The sequence below is a fragment of the Echiichthys vipera genome, assembly GCF_963691815.1.
Source record: "Echiichthys vipera genome assembly, chromosome: 3".
NCBI classification, from domain to species: domain Eukaryota; kingdom Metazoa; phylum Chordata; class Actinopteri; order Perciformes; family Trachinidae; genus Echiichthys; species Echiichthys vipera.
In genome coordinates, this window is record NC_139828.1 from 32,410,637 (window position 1) to 32,434,898 (window position 24,262).

Here is a 24,262-nt window from a genome sequence, read left to right on the forward strand (position 1 = left end):
CCAGCGGTGGGTGAGTCTCACAGCTGGGACTGAAGAACAAAGAATGGCACAGTGTATAGGGGCCCCTCGGGGAGTCACCAGGAAGTAAGTCACACAATGAAATAGTCTAATAGGGCAGGAAGTAAGGTCTGGGTCAAAAATGGCCAGAGTTCTGATGTAACTTCTCAGGACAACGTCTAAACATACAACTACTCATGGACAAATTCAACAGTGAACATCTGGTCAAAAATGAACTGCCTACAAGTTACTTTCCATCTTTATAGTGCTCAAAGCTTTAAGGAATTAAACTTTTCACAGCGTGTGCCATTCAAGAACAGCAGTAGCTTCAGCCGAGAGGAGCTGACACTAAGGTTCTCTCATTCTGGCCCTTCTGACAAGCTCAGAAAATAACAAGAGCACAGTCCAGACACACAGCATCCAGCCAGATCCCCATGCTTCAGTGCATGGTACAGTACTATGATCGCATGGTCCAGCACTAAATCAATAGAATAAAAATCATAAAAACAAGTCTAAAAATAAAAACACATCTGACAAAATATACACTCTTACATGAAACCATGAACCTGCACTAAAGCATGTTGTGTGTAATGGCCGCCCTGCTCCCTGTACAAATCATTGTGAGGAGCAGCTCTACTCTTTTCACACAGTTCACCTCAAAGGGAAAAATTAAAGCACAACAAAAGTCAAAATTAAGAATATACACATCTCTAACTGATGAAATAATTTATGTTTGAAAAGAACAAAACTTGGTAAACAAAATAAATTAAGGCATGCAAAAGATAAGGTCAAATCTTAAGATTTGGATACTTCTGTGTGTTTTGTTTTTGAAGCCAAACATCCTATATTGTTAGATCTTCCTGTTAGGGAAGAAACCACTCACTCTTATTACATCCTTAGAACAAAGGTAGCTGCCAAAATAAAATTCAAACCCACTGGAATATCACTGTAATACGCCCGGGCATTTAAAGGCCCATATTTACATAACTTTGTTCTGTGTTCGAGCTTAAAGAGGCCGATATTTACATACATGTTCATGCGGATTCAGCAGCAGTGCAGCAAAACAAACAGCAAACACTTGAGTGACACAGACAGGAGTGCTTCTTAAAACATCCTGAATCAGAGGAAATAAATAACCACGTATCAAAATAAAACAAGGTTACAAACATTAATGTCAACCTCACTCAGATCCCTCCTTTCAAAGGGATACTGTGGCCCAACAAAATGATATGTATAAAACAAATGATAGTAGAAAGTGAGACAACAACTTGTCTGTTGGCTTGTAAGGTGACGGTGATACATCAGTGAAGCAGTGCGAGCCGAGCAGAGGGAGCTGTGGTTCTGCCACATTAAGGCTTTGAGCTGAGATGCTGCTGCTCCCTCCAACCTAAACCAACTCATGTCAACTGTAGTAGTTAAGCCGGCACGGACAAAAAGACATGCAGCTACTCACCCATCTCTCGCGCACACACACACACACACACACACACACACACACACACACACACACACACACACACACACACACACACACACACACACACACACACACACACACACACACACACACACACACACACACACACACACACACACACACACACACACACACACACACACACACACACACACACACACACACACACACACACACACACAATCAACAGTTCACTTTGAGAGGCTTGCCACTGCCTCTTCATTTTTTCGGTTTTAGATTTTCTTTTTTTTCCTCACTAAGATTTCTTGGCAGCATTACACGGTGCGCCTCTTCACCCCTCCCGGCCTGCGCCCCCCTCCTCTCCTCTGCCGCGCCGTCGTTCTGCCACAGAGCGGCTGAACGGGACGCCGGGAGGCCAGGCTGGAGGGGAGCTTGGTGAGCTTGGGGTGTGGAGGAGGGTCGGGCGGGGGGTCGGTGGGGAGGCAGTTCAGTAGTCTGCGATAGGGGCGAGCTCAGGGTTCAGGTCCACCGTGATGTTCTTGTAGAGGCTGCTGAGGGAGGTGTGGGGGCTGTAATGGAGGTTGTTGAGGCCGTCCAAGTGTTGCCGCTCTTTGGAATACCTCAGCAGTTTATACCTGGGAACACAGTCACACACTTCTGAGATCAGGATTTATCCACTCTAGAGGACATTTTTCTAACAGATAGCCGACCCTTGTTAACCAAACAGAAACTGAGTTCCAGCTCACCCGTCTGGGAGGCTCAGACATATGCTCCATGGACAGCCGCAGACCTGCACCAACAACGTAGCGTGCATCGTCATTGACACGTGCAGCAACTTTCCTTGAACCACTTCAAACCGGTCGAAAGTCCACTGCAGAGCATATGTCCGAGCATATATATAGTGACTTGTGTCACTTAGCTCTGGCTGCTGTACTAGCAAGGTGCATTTTAAGCTCTATGGTTTTGTTAAGTTCATGGCTCTCACAACCTACTGCGCTTGGCGCCACTGAGCATCACAGAGTATGCCAGACAGACTCAAAGCTGACTAGGGTTGGATGGCTTTCACATTTGAGCTGATACTGGTCCCAATGACGGTACCTGGACCCGATAGTAACTTATTTCAGTGCTTTATTCTCTCTGTAATAACAAAATGTAATTTCAGTCGCAAACATTAGAGCAAACTTATTCATCCTATTCACGTGGTTATTTATTTAGAACATTTTAGACAAAATAAACCCCTCCCCTACCTCCATCCAACCTCCAGCCTGTCAGTCTGACACCAGGGCATAGAAACGGCTGTCATATCGCCATTATATTACGTTTGTTCAGTATAAGTTTTGAAAATTGGAACCACTGTTGCATCAGCTTTTGTCTGGGTCAAACACAGGAGAGGACAGAAGCTTGCACTTACACCGTACCTTCTCAGCTACTGAAATGTGGCACTGACATGACTTGGTTGTACCGATGTAATTCGATCATACCATTAAAAATAGCGATTTCAGTACCCGACCCTAAAGCTGACACAGACACAGCTAAAACACAATTTGCTATTGCTTAAGCTCTCCGGTAGGCAACTCCAATAAAAGACAGGTGTGGATGCACAGGTCACTCCCAGTTGTTTGATTTACTTTTATTTTTTGTGATAGACCTTTTTAACGGATAGTATTAATTGGTCAAAATATGTATAACTCACTCCATTTGCCCAGGCCCTACTGTCCTACAGGACTTACACCTGTGGCTGCTCTGACATGAGAGCACTCTGCTTGCAAACAAGTCCTCAGATTCCAGCAAACTCAAGTTGTAGATTACAGAGCTCTGGATTACACTTGAGTAGGTGGCCCTTTAGTGTGGCCCAGCATTCCTGTATACACTGCTAAAAGAATATGGCCACATAGAACACCTCTGAATGTAGTCTGAGTGATCTCAAAGCATCCTCAATGCACCCTGGGTGCATTCACACCTGTACAAATCAATCAATTAATCAATCTTTTTTTTTCTCAGCCTTCTATTGGAATGTCCTCACTGCAGAGCAGCGTTTTGAGCTGAACTTTTGTCGGACCCGTTTCTATTTATTCCTGTTGCTTGCCTTCAAAGGGCTGCACTGGAGGAGGAACGGCTCTGGAAATGCAGCTGTTTTCCAGGAGCAGATTTTACAGATTATTCCACAGTCTGTGCAATTTTAACAGATGTGGATCTCATGTACGCAATAGTCTGGCGCTCTCTTGCTGTTAGGACATGGTGTTAGAGACAAAGCTCAAACAAAAGAATGTTACATTGTTTCTTCTTCTATCTTATTGCAGATCGGAGACAAACAGCTGGCTTACCTCCCGAGGAACTGTACCTCTCCTCTGTGGTGGTGAGGAATTGACTTGTACTTGCCGATCTCGCCCTCTGGTCGCGTGACATTCAAACCAGCGTAGTGAACCCTGAGGAGAAACCAGGCTGCATTAGTACCTGCAGCATTTAACCAACCTCAACCCTTTTGTGTCATGTGAACACTGTCAACAGTCTGCTGGTAGAAACAGGACCAATATATCGGTTGTTTTTTTCTATTTCTTTTAGATTCTAAAAATACGATGTATCAGATCTGTAGCCGGTTGACGAAAATGATCCAAAATGAGGGGCCGGAAAAATATGAGCATCACATTAATGGATATTGTAAAACAATGCAGCGGCATAGGAGTACATACAGTATATTGTCTTTATTTTATCAATGTAAATATTAGTCGTTGGCCTCAAAGTGCAGTAACCTTGTCAAAAAAAGATCCTTGTTAAATGAACAAACCTGTTAACCAGAGGTTTTCACTCAATTATTGGACTAAAGGACACGTTTGAGGCTCTTGTCCTTTACTTGAGTATTTTATTTACATGCTACTTTATACTTCAGTGGAAATATATAATAATAATATATATCATATTCAGACCCCCTTAAATTTCTCATTCTGATTTTTTTCCTCATTACTGTTCACACAGCACCCCATTTTGACAGAAAAACACAGAATTGTAAAAATATTTGCAAACGTATTAAAAAACAAAACTGAAATATCACATGGCCATAAATATCCAGACCCTTTGCTGTGACACTCGTATATTTAACTCAAGCACGGTCCATTTCTTCGTATCATCCTTGAGATGGTTCTACACCTTTATTGGAGTCCAGATGTGTTTAATTAAACTGATTGGGCTTGATCAGGAAAGGCACACACCTGTCTATATAAGACCTTACAGCGCATGTCAGAGTAAATGAGAATCATGAGGTCGAAGGAACTCAGAGACAGAATCGTGCCAAGGCACAGATCAGGCCACGGTTACAAAGGAATTTCTGCTGCAGTTCAGGTTCCTCAGAGCATAGTGGCCTCAATAATCCTTAAGTGGAAGAAGTTTAGGACCACGACCAAAACTCTTCCTAGAGCTGGTCTTCCGGCCAAACCGAGCAATCAGGGAGAAGAGCCTTGGTGAGAAAGGCAAAGAAGAACCCAAAGATCACTGTGGATGAGCTCAAGAGATGCAGTGGGGAGATGGGAAAAAGGTCTAGAAAGTCAACCATCACTGCAGCCCTTATGGACTTTATGGCAGAGTGGCCCAACTGAAGCCTCTCTTCAGTGCACGACACATGAAAGCCTTCAAAGAGTTCGCCAAAAAACACATGAAGGACTCCTCAGGGAAATAAATGTTCTCTGTTTCATCACAATGAGAAATGCAGCTGTAGCAAGTATCTCACAGTCTCTGTCATTTATATTTCATAATGCTACAAATTATATCCAGCTACGAAAAAGAGCCTGAAAAGTCGGAGGTTAGTACAGAAGTACAAAGAGGCGTTGTTATGGAGACGATACACCGTCTCCTCTCGACTCATTGGTGTGAAATGACAGGTTTCAGAACGTTGCAGACCTGCACGTTGCAAGTAGTTGAAAGCTTCAACTTGACTCGTTGTGAATCTTTGGTCTGAGCTGGGCTTTAGTAACCCACTCCAGTTAGTGAACGGTGGAAGAGAGTGAGTCAGAATGGACACTGGGACACACAGTGTGAGAAACTAGTGATGTCCTGTGGGCACAGATGTGCTGAAGTCATTCAAAGCTGTGGCCTCTACACTTCCTGTTAATTTTTTAATCCTACAGAAGAAAACATTGTTGAAATCTTCTCTTCTTACACAATGAACACTTTTCTCTCATATTCTATCAAATTATGAACAATAAAAAACAACAGTATTTCAGAATAAATCACGTATTATACGATATAATAATATTAATAATAACAATCTTAATTACTATTATTTTTTCTCTCTTAGCAAGACCATGGTCTCAAGTTTATTTTCAGTCAGCTGTTCAGTCAGTCATCATGTGCTGGGACAAAGTTGCTGCTGAGGTTTATGTGGTGAAGCCCCTCCTTTTCTTGATGGCTTCCCAAGCAAAAACGCAACTGAGTAACTAAATGAATCCACTTCACAGACCTCTTCGGTACACTAACCTGTTCCACAGGTCATCATCCTCTCCTCCCCAGCCCCAGAATGCATTGGGAAAGCCATTAATCTTGCGGAACTGCTCCACAGTGAGTCCACTCACACCACCAAAGAACTCGCTGTATGGAAGACTGGAAAAAACAACTAGCAGCAGTTAAAGAGATCTCACTGCATTACCACAATATTAACACTCATGTCCAACGGTCACCGCCACAGAAGACGTTTTCAATGTAATAATAATAATGTTTCAACATTTCACCTAGAGTGGATTTTGCTTCATGCATTTCTATCTTATGTTCTCAATGTAATAATAATAATAATAATGTTTCAACATTTCATCTAGAGTTGATTTTGCTTCATGCATTTCTATCTTATGTTCTCAAATATCGACATTGTGACGACACACTCACATGTACATGTATTTGTCCAGCTTGGCAGCGAAGTGGCGTGGCATCTGACCACAGCCGTAGTAGTTTCGGTCATTCTCGGGGATGTGGTCAACATCATGGAAGACCAAGCAGTCCCAGTCCAAGTCCTTCATGGCCTCCAGGAACCCCACGTTAAACAACATGGCTCTGTTGAAGGGCTGGTTCCCACTCTACACACACATACACAAACAGAGTAAGGTGCTGCTATTAAAGAACATTAGAGAAATAAAGTCGCCATATTAAGCCTTTTTCAATGGCAAAGACCGCATGCATGCACGCAGGCACACACGCACGCAGGCACGCACGCAGGCACGCAGGCAGGCACGCACGCACGCACACAGTACCTGTTCGATGACATAGAAGGCAAACTGCAGCCGCTGTCTCTGCAGCATGGGGATGAGGTGTTGGAAGAGGATGGGGAGATGTTCATGGCGGTTTCTAAATGGAATCAGGATGGCCACCTGAAGGACAAATATTAGAGTAAGAATCAACCCAAACCTACTAAATCCACCTGGTTTCTAGGTTTGTTTTTTCTCCAGAATAATCTATTCTGTATCGCTCATGATAATACTTAAAGTGCACTTTTACAGGATATATAATTCTATAGACCCACCTTCCAGCGAGGTCGGCAGTCCTTTGGTTTCCAATGGCCCCCAAACTCAATGTCAAACAACTTGGAGAACTTCAGTTCTATCTCCTCCATAGGGATCTCTGTCATGTTCACTTCCATAAGGCCCTCTGTGGAGAGTTTTTGTCAGGTTATTCCACATCAGCATCACAAAACTACAGCAAACAAATCCTACTTAAACTTTGTAAAGCTTTGTGGTTGTTTGCCTCCTACATGTAGTAAAGACTTAAATAAAGAAATTTAATAAAGAAGATATTAAGTGTATTTTTTGGCAAAACATGGATGCCCCCGCATTTAAACAATCAGCACAGTCTGAAGATTAGTGTCAGCAGTTCAGTATCTCACAAATTACTCCTCTTCTGTTCTGAGTTAGGGTGCTGAATAATGGACAGAAACAGGAGGACTTGAGAGTAACAGTTGACAGGTTGCCATTGGCGACCATTTTGAGAAATTGACAACCAATCCTTGGCCTTTGGTTGCCATCAGTGGCAACCTCACAGCAACACATGCATCCTAAAATAAATATATTTATAATTTTAAATATTAGTTTTATTAGTGATATTTCAATATTGATGTTACAGTCAAAACCAGAAAACACTTCACATGCAGTTAGTTTGTTTATTCATATGCACACAGGCATCTATCTGTTTTAGAGACTATGGCAAAACAAATGCATTTTTTTGACTGTGAGGTGAAAAAGGTTGATTAACCTGTCACATCATAAACAAATGTGCAAACTGACAATGATAGACGTTAAAATCAGTTAACTATATTGATGTAGTGGGAGTTAGCTTTAACTGGGCAAAAGTATTCTGATTCATTCTTAACCAATCTTGTAATACACAACGTTAGCTGACGTGCTAACAAGCTAACAGACAAGCTTTCCAACAGGTTAGGAAAAATGTATCACAACACCTTTCAAGTCACTTAACACCCCACTTATTTACTGACTAACTTGATCTTTCAAGTTAACATTACTGTAACAGGTTAAGTTAGTTAAACAGTTTATTACATTAATGGCAGCAAGTGCTTCTGCACTTTTTGCTCCAAGTGAGAAAAACAGAATGTAGTTTAAATAATAGGCAACTAAGGGCGCACACACAATGTCCATCCGTAACGTGCCCAAGCACGCTTCATGGCCCAAGTCTAGTTTGTTTGACCAGTGTGAGTATAACTGTTGGGCTCAGCAATTTTGCCAACCGCGGCCCGATGGAGAGAGGTGTGCTTTTGTAACGCAAGGATGCACATGTACGAGCACGAGCCTGCATCCTGTTTGTGGATTTTAGCTCTGCCTTCAATACTATCATCCCGAACCTGCTACAGGACAAATTGTCCCAGAGGTGGATAACTGATTTCCTGTCTGACAGGAAGCAGCATGTGGAGCTGGGGAAGCCCGTCTCTAACCATCAGCAACGGTTCCCTAGAGAGACTTCTATGGTCTCACTCCAGTCTGTGGGAAATTAGACTACGTCCGATTATTGTGAAAAAAGTTAATTGTATTGTGCTGGCCATTTCATTTACAAAAATAAATCTACACAATTCACGTGAGCAACATATTTTGATTCAAAAGGGCGAATTTTACCGAAATGTTTGCAGGTATGATGTTAGGTAGCAGTCTACTCACTCATAGAAGGTAATCGCTCTGGGCAAGGGAGGTTCTGGGCGTAGGTGAAGTTCTCAGGGAGGTACGTGGTTGGTTGCACCAGGTATTCACTGGAGTTACTGCCATCAGGATAGTCTGCAGCAAAATAAACCTGCATCAGCTTAACAGCAGAACACTCCAAACCACACCATCTGGCACCGTCTGGTAAAGTATGGGAGGTTATTGCTCCCAGGACATATTTGTTGCAGCTGTCCCTAAAGTCCGTACTGAACTGGAAAAAAGGCGTTTAACTTTGATGCTCCGTCTGATTGGGACCAGTTATAAAACCACTGAAATCTTAGTGCGCTGGTTGCATTGGACGCATTTAAAGCGATGCTCAAAGACTTGGAAGCTGCCACATCTGGCTGTAGATGTTTTGAATTATGAATTATGTTTTGATATCTTAGAAGATGTTATCTCTTCTTTTTTCGATATTATTGTTATATGTTTGTGTCTGAAACTGTGTTACTTGTGCTGCTGCCTGTCTTTGCTAGGACACTATTGAAAAAGAGATTATTAATCTCAATGAGTAATTTTCCTGTTTAAATAAAGGTTAATTAAAAAAAAAATAAGCTCAGTGTCTGTTTAGTGTTGATCAGCCCCAAATTTCTTCTTTATGTTTCTTGGATGTAAATTTCCTGTTTGTAGTCCTTAAAGACGCACTCGACAACCTTTGTGTTTTTATTACTTTTATCCACCTTATTCTTGAGGGTGTCACTGTTATGGGTCTTATGAGTAAAACAGGTAAGAGCAGCAAAAGCAGCAGTGAGCTAGGTAGTCCCAGTGGCTAACCATGGTGGCTAACTGCTAACGGTGACAGTAATTCATCTTAAATTTAGCAAATACTTGGTTTGGGATTTTTAAGAGTGGTCATATGAGGAACTTTTCTGGAGTAGGTGGGGAACCCCGGAGTAGCAGCCAGTACTGACACAGAAGCGAAACAATGTACTGCTGTGTTAGACACCTTACATATCAGTTTAAGCGCGATCTATGTTAAGAATCTTTTCACTGCTTTACCTTGCCGTCAGAAAGCCCCTTTCTGACAGGGAACTGAAGCTATTGCCTTCATCTATTCTCTCTTCAAAGGCACCAGACTCCTTTGACAAAAATGGTATTTTTACCTCGCAGATCGCAGTCCTTGTTGGTCTACTGCTACCTCCAGCAGCTAGCAACTCCTGTGTTCTGAGGTAAAATTACTGCTTTTTCCCCCTAATAGAGTCTGGTGACTGATGATAGCAGAACAATGGCTTCAGTTCCCCTTGTGTAAACTTAAACAGGGCTGGTGACAGCAAGGTAAGTGCTTTTGGGGTGGCCTCGAGCCCACCAGGTAGAGCACACGGCCTATAAAGGCTCAGTCCTGGGCAGCTGTCTAGGTACCAATCCCACCTTTGGCCCTTTGCTGCATGCCACCCCCCCTTCTCCTTTTCCTGTCACTCTTCAGCTGCACTAATAAAAAATGGAAATAAAATCCCCCCAAAATTATCTTTGAAAACAAAATATATTGTTTCTTTATGTGGATAAAATACGTTTTTCTCCTGCCTGCTTTTCTGAACTGGGGGCATGCTGACTGCCATCTGTAGTCTACAGTCTTTCGCAACAGTCAATAAGTAGCTAAACATGCTAGTGTTATTTATCTGAGGCCTCTTCTTCAGGTTGTCTTACTGTACATTCCTCAGTTGTAGGAGGCAGTGATGACTACATGATCCTGTTAGGTGTAACAGGTGGTGTTCACGTGTTTATTTTCCATTTGCTCTATGAAAGAGGATTAGCGTACCATGGAAAATATAATAATTCATGAAAAGTATTAGGAATAAGGTGGATGAGTAAAGGAACGACTCAAGCGCAACTCAACCGTTCTATGTGCAGTTAAGTGACTCTTCATTTCCCCACTACCGGGAAACCGGTATGCACACCTTTCTGAGCATTAGGTTAAGTGATTTTGTCAAGTTCTGGGCTCATAAAATATACGGGACGCGCTTATTGATAGAAATTTGTTACATGTCATTTGTACTTGTAAGCAGAGAGACACTTCTCTGTAGTGTCTCGCTCTCGATGAGGAGTCATGAATTCAGGAAGGAGGATGTGGGGGATTGTGTTGCTGAGTTTTCTCTGGGATGTGCTGTTGAATATTTGAAAATTCAATATACTTTAATTCGTAATAACAAAACAGAAAAGTTATCTGTTGACACTTTAAGTGATTGTAAACTGGTACTGCAGCATCATTACTTCACTGTTGTATGTACAACATAATACATAACACATTTATTCCTATTTGTACCTGAATATTACCATGATACTACTTTATAATTCTACTTCAGTAAACTTTGGGGGGACCCCACACTAACATGTTAATACTGGGGGCAGTGTGGAGTACAAATGTGAGCATGGAACTGAGAGTGGCAGTAGTAGGACTACTTCCTTGTATCAGTGTTCCCTAAGGATTGTATTTGCTTTTTGACTGGAATGGAGCAGCAGGTACAGGGGCCAGTTGCCAAGTCTTTCAAAACACTCTTTTAAATAAACTCTGTGTTTACTTACTACGTTGGAGCTTCTTTTTATGTGTAGGGACTCTTATCAAGCTACTGCAGTGCAACAGTGCTACTGCAGTTAGCGTCTCTCTGGAAAATCTACGTTAATAGTTCATACACAAAGAAAAATGTCTTGATGGCTTAGTTGATGACTCAATTTGCCTAAAAAGACCATGGGATGATTTTACACCGGAATTTCACTTTAACTTTAAACTTCAGAGATTAGAAGCTACAAACGTACTGCGAGCTGAACACAGAGACTTTTAAAAACTTGTTTGAGGGGGTAAAGTGGGGGTCATGACTGGTTGACTGCTGTCAGCAAGACGTCACTGTGGCCTGCTTGGAAGCGGGTCAAGTACACTTTGGCCCTATTGCAGAGAAGGACCATCTCAGGCATGGCTTAGTGTGCTTAAACTAGTAATGGAAATGCAAATCAGCGCAGCATGGTTTGGCTCGGCGTGACCACAAGTGCCAATGTCAAACCCCTATGAATGATGGCTGTTGATTTCATGTATGACTCATATTATTGGTACATGTGGGCGGTGGGGGCCAGGAGAAGGGACAGACGCCACGTTCTCTAACTGGCAATTTCCTTTAAAGTTTATGTACTTAATGTATAATCTTTTGTGTGTGTATGTGTGTGTGTGTGTGTGTCACTTACCCGTCCCGTTGAGTGTACTGTTCTTGTTGGTGTACAACCGAATCATCTGGCCGATGGTCCTCACGTTGTCCCTCAACATGATGCCCTGAGCCTGCACCATGAAGAAGTATGTGTTGGCTGACAGAAAGACAGGAAAAAAGATGAAATATGCTTGATTTATTGAAGTACATATACTGTTATATTTGCTTCATGTAGCACTGCAGCCCGCCCTTATAGTAAACACAACTTAACATGTTGATGTTTCTGTTTCACGCAACATCTCATTTGATTCTCAAGCAGCAGCTGGAAAACCGCAGCAACAACACAGACGTGGAGCACATTAATCAACAGTTAACATCAACAATGAAAGAATATTGATGGTTCAATACTGTTCAAAGGTGCAAGATGCACCGACAATAAAGCTGTAGCATCCCACTGAAGCTGTTCATGGCTCACTTTGCAGCCACATAATCTGTTTGTTTGAGCCTAATTATTAACTGAAATTAATAACTGCACTGACTGCAATATGTCTCTTAGGGTTGCATGGATTAATAGTCCTCTAACTATGGCTGGGTGATAATTCAATATGATAATTTATCATCTTTCACTGCAATTATATTGTGATTAAATCATATAGATATCACAATACAGAGACACAATTATGTTGTATAAATTGATAAGCACATTTACTCTAAATCTGTCTATTCTGCTTCTCAAATAGTATCTGTTCACTCCTCAAAAAAAAGGTTTTATCATAAATATTCAATAGTATCGAGGACTAAATATTATTCTGCCCAGGGTCCAGATCCAAACCCTATAGAGAATCTCTTGAAAACCTTGGTAACAAAGTAATGTGTTAGAAACCCACTCCAGTTAATGAACTGTGGAAGAGACTGAGTCAGAATGGATCCAGATCAAACCAGAGCAGTGTGAGAAACTAGTGATGTCCTGTGGGTGCAGATGTGCTGAAGTCATTCAAAGCTGTGGCCTCTACACTTCCTGTTCATTTTTGAATCCTAGAGAAGAAAACATTGTTGAAATCTTCTCTTCTGACACAATGAACACTGTTCTGTAATTTAGATCAGTTTTTTACACAAAATAAAGGTTTTTCTTAAAGTGCCTTGGTTATTTCAAAAACATGCCAGTACAGCAGTGGGATAGACACAGAGGATATTCTATCAAATTCTGAACAGTAAAAAACATCAATATTTCAGAATAAATCAAGAATGAATACTCAATACCACTTTATTTGTCCGATTATGCTGGCCACCCCCCCAAAAAATAAAAACGTTTCGGATCTACACGTGAATAAGATATTTTGATTCACTGTTATGTGATGTGGAGAACAGGAGCTCTGCTGGCACAGAGGTGGCAGGTATCAGCAGGTGCTGCTTTGCCAGAATGCTCAGTTTTTTGTCCCGTTGCCTGTTGGACTTCCACCACTTTAGTTGGTTTCTGAGGATGAATGCACGGCGTTTATGACGTGGGTTAAGCGCAGAAGCGAGAGCGGCTGCTCGCCCAAACACACACTCGCACACAAAAAAATTACTTGCGCCAATCCCTACTACTTATTTATTGCATTAGCAGAAAGCATGCTTTATTGTGATGTCTATCGTTTTCCAGATATGAAATGAGCTATATTAGGATAGAGGTTTCCAGCCCTACCTGGGGCAATCACTATGTTATATCTACAAGATCTTCTTTTTACAATTATCTATAGCAATATGTTCAGTGTTTGCAATAAGTGAAAAGTAAGCCTGGACCAGAAAGAGCCCCATAACTGATGGCTTTAAAACAGATTACATCGCTGATCCATTGAGAGCTGGAGGAACACACACCCCTTCATCTGGCTGATGTTCCTCAATCTGCCAATACAACTTCTCATTTCATCATTTATTAGACAGAGAAAACTATAGAATCACAAGATGTTGAGTCTGGATCTGCTCACATGTTGTACATAAAGCATGTTGCTGATACTGATCATTCCTAACATGCAGCTGGACTCAATCAAAGTTGAAGATAAATGGTGGGTGACACCTATTTACCCCGAGTTGTGTGGAGAAAAAGAACATTTCAACTGATTTGACAGGACTGACACGGGACGTGCTGCTACTGTTACATGTGTGACCACTGAGAAAGTCACACTTCACCTTAGGGCTGAAACCCCCCCTACTTGATTACAAAAATGTATCGAGGCAAAATCTCTGCCTTCCCATCTTGCACGTTACTTATGCAGCCTGTTCAGCGCAGGGATCATTGTTTAAACCTACATTTTTTTTAGTAGCGGGTCTGAAGATAATTACGAGCCTTTTGATTTGTATCTAAAACATTTTTTGAGGTGATTTCCTCTTCCCCACATGTATGGGAGTGAATGGGCGAATATGCTTCCGGGCACAGGACCGCCACTTAAACATCTGAGTGATGCAGTACCGCGCCTGGCCACTAAGACCATGGTGGCATGCGATGAGAGCGCATGCCCTGGGGACCTGTTATTGCTACCCTCTGAATCAAACATGATGGGGAATGAGAAGTCCGCTTCACTGCCTGCAGTTCGATATGATTGGTTGATGGGCGTGTCTTTAGGGTGGTGAATGAGGCAGACTAGCCAATAGTGTGATGTGGCTGAGGAAAAAAAAAAAAAACCTGATGCGTCTGTGCAGAGCAGAGAACAGCAGTGGATAGAATAATAATACGATTTCTCTGCTTTGGCAGATCATCAACACAATCTAATCCTTCAACATCTAATATCGTCATGTCGCCCACCCCTTATTACTACATTTATTCCATTTAAAAATGATAAATGATCATATTTAAATATCGCAGATGATGATTAGTTGCCAATAAAATGTAACAAAAAATAAAAGTGGCTCTCTGTAAATTAGTAAACAGATATTTTGGTCACATATCAAAACTTTCATAAACTCATCCAGATGAAGGCATTTTTGGCTTGTCTGTGCAGCCAGTGTGAACCAGTTTGTGCACAAATAAGAGGTTCCTGCATGAGGCCTAAATAAAGCATAGACTACAGGGCTTGGAGATGTTTAGTGTGAGTGTCAGAGCATACTGTAGGTACTGGCTGCTTCTCTCCGTCCCACCAAACAGATTCTCATTAGTTCATGAGCAGGACACATTTGAGACAAGCCTTTTAAAGCAAAGCTTAACCATACAAACAGGAGGACCAGCACCGCCAGCACCATGATGCAAACAAGCGGGCCTGGTGGTAGATACTAGGGATGGGCATTTGATTAAATTATCTTAGTCGATCGTCGGGAGAATTAACAATTGATTTTCGATTAATCATAAATAATTTTTGATTAAAATGAACTATATTCAAAATGCAATGAAAATACAAAACACAGCGTGTTTTCCACATTTAGATCTTTATTAGATGAACAATTCATGTGGAAGTTCCTGATGCATTTAACGGTTACACTTGTACTCTACTGTGCTCTAAAGCAGCGAAGCCTGCCGGTGCTCATAAAAAAAACAGACCCTCGTTTTTTCCCAAAATAATAATAATAATAATATAAATAATAACACAAATATTAATGCAAACAAACAATCATGTTATAAGTTAACCAAAAATATATCATAGCCTACTTAGTTCGGACAAATTTTAACAAACGTAACTCAAACATGAACAAAGGCCCACAGTTGAGAAAGAGGGTGATTGTTACAATAAATCAGGCTTATTAATCTGTTCTTCCCTGAGTCCCTTTTTGAGGTTCCTGCTCGAAGATGACATGCTCAGAGTAAATAGGGTATATCTCTGTAATTACAAGCTTTATGTGCATTATCTTGGTATTACAATAAAGGTAACACTTGTGAGATTCCATCAGAAGTGTAAGCAGCACTATTAATGCAAGTGTGTCAGAGTAAATGCAGATGGAACACAGCATAAATGGAAGAATTTCTTCCCTCGCCTAAAAAAAAAATGTCATTTTATAAAAATATCCCTTTGAAAATAATGCCACAGTAGCCCAAAAACTCAATAAAGCCATGGAACAACTTCTGAATATCACCTGTGAGAAGTTTGATGCTGCTGAAATAAAGCGGCGAAACAATTATAGAGGTTTTAGTAAAGAAATATATAGGCGTCCTCAAGTTTGGCACAATTTGGCACCATTTGAGATTTCTTAGGTACCAAGTTGTAAAATTAATTTCATTTGATTTAAATGTCATTTTGGGTCTAAGAGAAAACAGTTTTTGAAAAAAAAAAAAAAAAAGGACCCCAAGCTAGCTTCCATTGTGTCACGGTGCGTCATAACCTTTTAGCGCGACAGAGCCCCTTTGTCCTTATGCGCGGCAATATCTTCTGTCCCCATTGGTCAATCCTGAAGCATGACACCACGGAATCGTAAGAACCAATAGAATCAAGTTCTGAGCATTGTTTTCAGTTAAACCACACCACTAGCGAATCACAAAGCAATAAGGATGAGCGACACTACGTGACGGACAGGCGCTTTGACCCAATCAGAGCCTTTGAGAAGCGGGCTAAGCAGGTCAAAAATGCCAGAAAGACTTCCAAAGCATGCTGGGAGATGTAGTCTTTCCATTTCAGCGGTTTTTATTTCTGTGGATTAAACTTTTCACTGTGATACTAAAAGGTAAGACAGCATTTCTGGTTTTGTTTTTCAAATGCGCTTGTTGTTTTCTGTCATATTTGGCTGCTGGATCAGTGAAACTTGGTCGTAGAGGGATAAAAATAGTATTGTTGGAACGTGTGGAGACTCTGCTATGGAGTTGGTCATACAAATGGTTTATATGAGCATGTAGAAGAGATTCTTAGCTTTCTGTGGGTATGCAGCATGTGTGTCTGTATGCAAGCTACATGTTGCTGCAGAGGGGGATGTTGTTAAACTGCCTGATAGCCCCCGCCGGCGGTTAACAAAGCTCCAGAAAAAAAGAACCAGTAACTCACATACATCTTCAGCACCAGTCTACTGATTTTTTTGAGAAAGATTCGGAGTCAGACGTGGCCGCAGCCTGGAGCCGCCCTACAGACCTCCATTGCCTTTCCCAGCTCAATCAGTTTTACATTAGCAGCCATTTTCTGGGTTGAGCTAAGAAAGCTCAGGTGCTTGTGACGAGGGTCCAGCATTGATGAGATCATGGGGGCGGATGAAACAAAATCATCAGACTGAACCTGTAAATATATAATAGGGGAATCAATAAAAAAGAAAGCTATACCTAAAAAGGCAACGCAAAGCAGGTGGGAGGCACGTATGCGTGTAATTAGGCCTAACCCAATTCGCTATTTATTACGGAAATGGTAACGGGATAAGTGTTTGAGATGGAAATCTCTCTCTCTCTCTGCAGACATAACCGTGGTGGCACAGTTGAGTGCTGACAGCACAGGCTGTGTGTCTTCCATCATCTGCCAGTACTCATCCTTCAACTCCAGGATCCTGGCATCTGGAAGCTTAGTCACGGTTGGGTCCGAGAGCACAGCAGCAACTGTCCACCGCTGCTCCACCAGCCGATCAAACATCCCGCACACGGAGTTCCACCGTGTTTTACACGACTGGATAAGCCAGTGGGTTGCGAGGCCCATTTGCTCCTGTTTCTTTTCATCCTATTGATTAGGGCACCAGTGTCAGTGTGCATGTGAACAACTAAACAGGGCTGCCCTATAGAGCAGCCATGCAGCCTTGTCTGGTGAGCAGGTGACAGGGTTGAGAAAACAGGCAGGCCAAAGCTGGACAGCAGATGATGCTGCTCCACTCTGCCCGACAAAGATTCAGCTGGTCAATACAGTAAAGTGCCTGCTAAAATCCCTTGAACCAAAATAGTGTTACCCTAAATTCAGGATTTAAAAAAGTGTTTTTAAAGACAAATATTCCACTCTACATGTCTGCCGCCAGGATAAAACACATATCATTATGTACTCCTGTGTCCGACTGCACACATGGCTGAAAAGTCAAATTTGTCACAGGAAAGAAAGAACAAGCAAAGCATGAAATGACTGTCCTGAGTTCTCAAATTCAATTTCTCAGCTGGATGTTGAATAGAGCGTGGAACACAGCAATCACAGCTTGGCTGAGGATCCACACAAGCTTGTCAGCCTGTACAGCAGCACATTGTACAGCAGTTAGGCCGTCCAATGTGTAGATATGTATTGTATAATGATAGAAAAACCATCTATTGTTTCATATTTTGCTCCATCGTTTATCTCACGGTGTCATAAATCATGCACTTTACAGGCTGAGGGGCTCAGCACTGCCAGAGAACAGCTGATTCATGAAGTTGTAGTGATGAATTATTTAAACGAGACCTCCTCATTTTACTACAAAACCTGAATAAATGTGTTGTAGCTCAACAGGCCCTATAGAGGCTCAGAGGAAATTAGTCTGTGTGTGTGTCTAACTGTGTGTAGGAACTTTGGGCAGACAGCGACCTTTGAAGTGACGCCGCTGCTTAGGAGTCTGTAGTGCACGAGACGCCTGTTATCTATGAATAAGTGTGGACAGAAAGAGTCATTGATGCGCGTGCTGTTAGGACACGGACGGAGACCAATCTCCTCTTGTTAAAAAAAAAAAATATATATATATATATTAATAAAATAATTATTTGTAATTAAAATAATTAAACAGCGGCGATCAAATTCCTAGAGCGGCGCACCTCCACTGCTGGATGCATCTAGGGGAAACAGTCACACCACAACTGTGTCATACATGGTGAATGTTAACTGCATGATTACCTACACAACCATCTAAAGCAGTGAACTGCCTGAAATTTCAAACCAATGAACAGATGCGTGACAGAAAGAACATATGTCAACTTAGTATTCTGATTCAGTGCTATTCATTACAGACTCTCCACTCATTTATTAAGACTGAATTAGGGATGGGACAATAATCGTTTTTTTATCGCGTGGTCTCTTGAGTGACAGCTAGCCTCTGGCCCTCACTTCTGCTCAGAGGTAGACGTCAGCCAGATGGACGTATCTCCCTCCCCCCAACGTTACATGCATGCCCTTCTTTGGTAAGAGGAAGTGAGTCAAAGTCTGACAAGATGGCGGCTCCCGTAGGCGAGGACTATTGGATCAAGTTGAGAGAACGGATCCCGACGGGTATGCTCCGTCCATTTTTTATACAGTATATGATGTACACTTAACATTGATGTGCAAGTATTTATCAACCACAACAACGTAAATTTGTTCATGGCTGTATGTAGAAATGACCATCTACAACATTTCCACTGGGCTTCTCAGAGTTCTCTACTGAGTTTTATAAATTACATTTTTAATAAGGTAATGTGTATCTGTAATGTAATGTGATATAAATATTAGTTTCTTAACTAACTGTAAGGTAAAAGGATTCCAGTGTGTTTAGTGCGTGAGTTTTAAGTGTGTTTTGATGATTATCTGGATAAAAGCGTGAATAACAATTATTTTGGCCAGGATAATGGTGACATGAAATGTTTATATCTCCCCTGCCTAGACCCAGTGTCTCCACATTACACTGAGTAGCAGTAGGACAGCATGCCAATAATTTACATCTGTAGTCATGAGTTCCTGTCACACTAACTTCAGCGTAGTATTCTACTGTACAGTCATAAATAAATCCATGGTGAAAATATGGCCATGGAAAACCTACTCTTCAGAGCTGTCTTATTGGGAAACAGGCTGAAAACTTGCAAACATTGCCCTTTTCTTTATTTGAAAAATATATAGCCTGTGACCTCTACGGCAAAAGTGAACTTCAGGATGAGTGTGGCTGTAAAGGAGTTCATACACAAAATAAGTGACATTTGTGTCTGAGATCTTCACTCCAGTAGCATGTTCAATAATTTATCAAATAAGTGATATTAGCAGTGAGTAGACTGCATACCTATGTAGGTCATTCCATTTCTCGATAACAATATATATCATGATTAGGGTTGGGTACTGAAACACAGTGCCTACATAGCACCGGTTCTTAAACAAACGGTACGGGCCTAAAAGTCTTTGCAGCTTCTTACTGAAACTCTGGTCTGAAGTTTACTTTCTCTGTTAGTACTTTCAGATATATTCTTTATTTTAACCGTTTCATTTTCTCTTGTGTAACGTGTTTGTGTTGCGGTCCTGACGGCACTATCTTATTACACTGCTTACATATTGTTTTTGTCTTATCTGTCACTCTGTTGCTGTTTAGCCTCTTACATATTGATATGGCAAAGACATCTGGTAGCACATGCACGACCAGAAGTCAAATTCAGTCGCACACTCAAAATTTGGTTGCAGTTTGGAGCCCTGAAAAGTATTGAGTATTTAGTAATTTTACTAGCACACATGAACACGTTAGCTTTACTTTACTGACTTTAACAAAATAAGCAAAAACACCCTATTCTCACACAATCTAATGCAGTCTACATCTAGAAAACAGAAGCATCTTGCCTTGGCTATCTTATCACTTTATATCTCCAATCACACTAGGCTAACATAAGTCTTCAATGAATTTTCCCAGAACTGCCTCTCCTCCTGAGCATGACTACCGCTCATTTCCAGTAATAGCCTGCACTATCAGCATATAATTCCCTCCAGCATGTGATCGCAACAGAGATCACTCAGAAAAATACCAAATCAACAAAAGCAATATCATGTTCAGACCCACACGTATCATTCTAGCATCAACACACATGCCAAAGAGGACGGAACATCCACCAACAGAAAGTTATCAGACCCAACTGACTGGTCGAACATCACAGTTGCACTGTATTGCCATACACAGTAAAACCCTAATTATAATAATAACAACGGTTTATTATATTGCTGAATTAGGACTTAGGTCTAGTAAACTATATAATGCCACATTATAGAATTGTCTTATATCTGGGTTCCTAAACTTTTTTTTAAGTCAAATCCAAGCATTTATCAATCATTTCAATGTGCATTTTCATGCTTTTCCAGCCCCTTACATCTCTTCTATATTCCATATTTATATAAAGTTCATACCATATACTGAATATTGCACATCCACAATGTAGAGGTTACTGTGCTATAAACCCCCAAAATGATGTCTTGTGGAATCATTCCAAAGAAGGGTGACAAAGTAAAGGAAAACAAAACAAAGTGTTGTATTTCAAAATGGGTCATGTTGAAGTAGACTTGGCATCCTATATATGACCTACATTTAAAGCAGTTTTAAGCAATTTATTCACAATATAAGCACTTTCTTGTCACTTTGTTGAATTAAGGTGTTTTTATTGATTTCCAGCATCTCTGGGAGAACAACGTAACATTTAACCAATGTATACTGTTAATTCTAATATTGTTTCAGAGACTTTTTCCCCATCAAGACGAAACTCTGGGGTAAACACACTGATTCATTTTAACTGGAAAATACAACTACGCTGAACACATATGCAAATGGTGAAGACTGCCACATTATGGCAAACTGGGACACAAGTAGACGTCTTAACCCCAGTCATGACTGTCTCAACCTGCTCGTGTTTCTATGTGGTTCTTGTCGATTTGGTAGAAACCCTGAAATTAACATGATCAGTCATGCTAACAGTTCATTCATTCACAAGTCGGCTGTGCAACGTCATCTAAAACCCATATCATCCATAAATCTAACACAAGGGGACAATATTTACCCAATGCTTCCATAGACTTATCAGTGGGAGACGCATTTTGCTTTTAACATCACAAAATAACGAGGGCTAGCTGGACACCATGGCCTGGGGTGGACCTTTTAGCTGAAGCCTTTATTAGCCTGCTAGCTAACGGTTTTAGCGTTAGCATTGGCTGAGCGGCTCGGGCTTGTTGAGCTGCAGCGGATAATCCAGACATAAGCACATTAACTGTTACCTTGTGATGCGTTTAGTGTAATCCTCTGTTAACTAACCTATTCCAGGAGCCACATAGATGAAGTAGAGACAAGTGGTGGACATGGAGAAGAAGAATATGAAGGCCAGAAACGATCGGTTGGACATTCGCAGCAGCCGCCTCCAGTTCACCATTTTGCCTTAGGCCCGCTTCTCATTCGCCGATATGAATCCCATAAAATACTTTTTTTGAGTTAAAAAGTCCTTAAATTGATAGGCAACAACGTCAATGGCGTGGTCATGGGAAAATGTCCACCGTGAAAGCCCAGCGATGCAGCAAGGAGAAGGCAAACGCTAGCGATGCTAGCTGGCCTGCTTTCCCCTGCCAAGAACTTTCCAGATGGAAAAAGCAGGCCTGTAACGTTAATATCAGGCAGCTGAGAGCCTCATGGAGGACCGCTGGTCGGGCATATCGAAACCGTTATACTACGGGTTAAGAGCTCAGCAGCAATACTACTTAAGGATAAGTTACTCATGGTAGCCGTCCATGGTCGCGGTGTCGCCGGCGCAGCTTTTCTCGCTAGCACCGAAGGTTGGTCAGGGGGCAGGACCGCTCTGCCTTCACCCACACAGTCTACTCTCGGCCGGTGCGAGGTTTCCAACACAGTCGGCGCACTACTTGATCAGACCGCGCGCACAGGAGTCCAGTCATGCCACCGGGTGTCTCCACACTGTTTCCGCACGATTGTGGCATTCAAAACACATACGTGCAGAATATTATGTGACAAATAAAATCAATAAAAAAATAGATATCAGGTCCGCCTCCTTCTCATTTTCTGCTGGCACTGCAGAGACCGTTTCCGGTGGGTGGAACAACCCGTTCCCCTCCTCCGCGTCGCCATGGAAACCCGTGTCTTCCTTCTCTTCTTTTTTCTTTTCTTTTCTTTTTATTAATTGTCGGGGAGCCAAAGTCTTTAAAGCTCAATAAAATGGGTTGAACCTGACATGATCTGCCATACTTTTTTTTTTTTTTTTTCTGTTAACATTGACCCTAAGAACCAATAATTGGAGGGTCTGCTCTGGACAGGAAATATCGCGAAAAAAAACAGTGGCCAGTTTAGTGTATGCATCCTTTATTTTTTTTATCAGAAAATGTGAAAAATATTTTTTCCCCCCTCAAATCATCAGTGGGTCGGGTAGGCTGTCAGTAATTGCATTCCAGATAGGCCTACGCAGAACACATGCTGTCAACATCCACTGAAAAATAACTCTCAAAACACAAATCTACATGATTTGGCATCAATTTAATGCAAAAAAAGAAGAAAAGGAATAGGCGTTTATATATATATATATATATATATATATATATATATATATATATATATATATATATATATATATATATATATATCTACTTCACTGGCAAATCAACTATTCCCACAAGTTATGACTTCAGCCAATATGCCATTAGTTTCACCAAACAGAATACTCATTCCATAGGAGAAATTATAAAAATCCAACCGAAGTCAATGGATCTGTGATGATTTCACTACTAGTTTGCGATCAACAGGCTCAGAACCTCAATAGAATTTTAGACTACTTACCCAGGGGGGCAAACCCCCCTTTTTTGAAAAACTGGCATTGAGTGTTGTAAATGGTTTTTCACCTAAAATATCTTGGACCTTCCAGGATCACAACCTGGGTCGCCAACTTGGTAAACTAGCTTCTGGAAAGCTACAAGGGGCAGGTATAGCAAAGCAAAATGGAACCTCGGTTCAAGCGAGGTCTTGCAGGTCAATTGGGATTTTTTTTTAACTTTTAGATATCATTATGAAACTTTGCAAGTTGGCTATTGACATTAAAGTGTAATTCCGGTGTCATCATTACATGGTCTTTTTTGGCAATAACATACATCAAATTAAGCAATCGAGACAGCACTGACAACACAGATTAGTTCGGGGCAGTACAGTGAAGGCACTAAAACGTCGTTTTTAACCACTAATACTGCCCAAAATAACAACAAACCTCTGCAGTAGCATGATAAGAGTCACTACACAGAAAACAAAGCATCAACAAAATAGTTAGAGAACCCAGAGTTTATTAAAAGAGTGATTTGAAAGACTTACCTACTGGCCCCGGTACCAGCTCCTCTCATAGTAAAGTCCATTAAAGTGGATTACCGAATGCAATCCAAAAGGAAGGATATAAGTTACATATACTAACATATAAGTGTCCAACTGCCTTAAGCCTTATCTAATCAAAGTTTAAATTAGAAGAATAACCCACAGAAAATGATTGTTTTACACTGTTTTTTTTTTCAAAAGGACACTTGGTACATGGAAAGGGCTATAACTCTTGACCACTTTGATATACAAACATGAATTAGGGCTGTAATCATGATGAGAAAAATGCAATTTACCAAATATAGTTCAACTTATGTGGAAGTAAGCTGGTACTGCTAAATTAATACCCTGCGTTATGAGTGTAATGGCTTAGATAATGAAAGAACCAAAGTTCCTGGCAGCAAAATTTTTTAGTTCACTTTGACCATCTATCATCTCTTTTGCTTTACATTTTCTATCAGCAGATATGACACACAATTAACAGAAATTGAACTAGGCCTTGGCCCTAACTTGGCCAGAACAGGAAAACAGGATTGGCATTGTTAACATGTAACCTACACAGAATGTTAATGTTCAATGTTACTCTCCTCTTCGGAGTCACTGCTGCATTTGTTTGCCAGTCCCTGGCA

At 41.2% G+C, this 24,262-nt stretch overlaps 1 protein-coding gene across 1 annotated transcript; it reads right to left on the reverse strand.

The window, feature by feature from the left end:
• Positions 1-1,717: 1,717 nt before the first annotated feature.
• b4galt6 (UDP-Gal:betaGlcNAc beta 1,4- galactosyltransferase, polypeptide 6) lies at positions 1,718-22,285 on the reverse strand. The gene is made up of 9 exons (XM_083911138.1): positions 21,591-22,285; positions 11,782-11,898; positions 8,575-8,688; positions 6,936-7,060; positions 6,667-6,783; positions 6,305-6,492; positions 5,903-6,025; positions 3,760-3,861; positions 1,718-2,070 (listed from the first exon to the last, which is right to left on the reverse strand). Exons 1-9 carry the CDS (start codon positions 21,703-21,705, stop codon positions 1,923-1,925), a joined length of 1,149 nt encoding a protein of 382 aa, XP_083767264.1. The 5' UTR covers positions 21,706-22,285; the 3' UTR covers positions 1,718-1,922.
• Between the last annotated feature and the right edge of the window lie 1,977 nt (positions 22,286-24,262).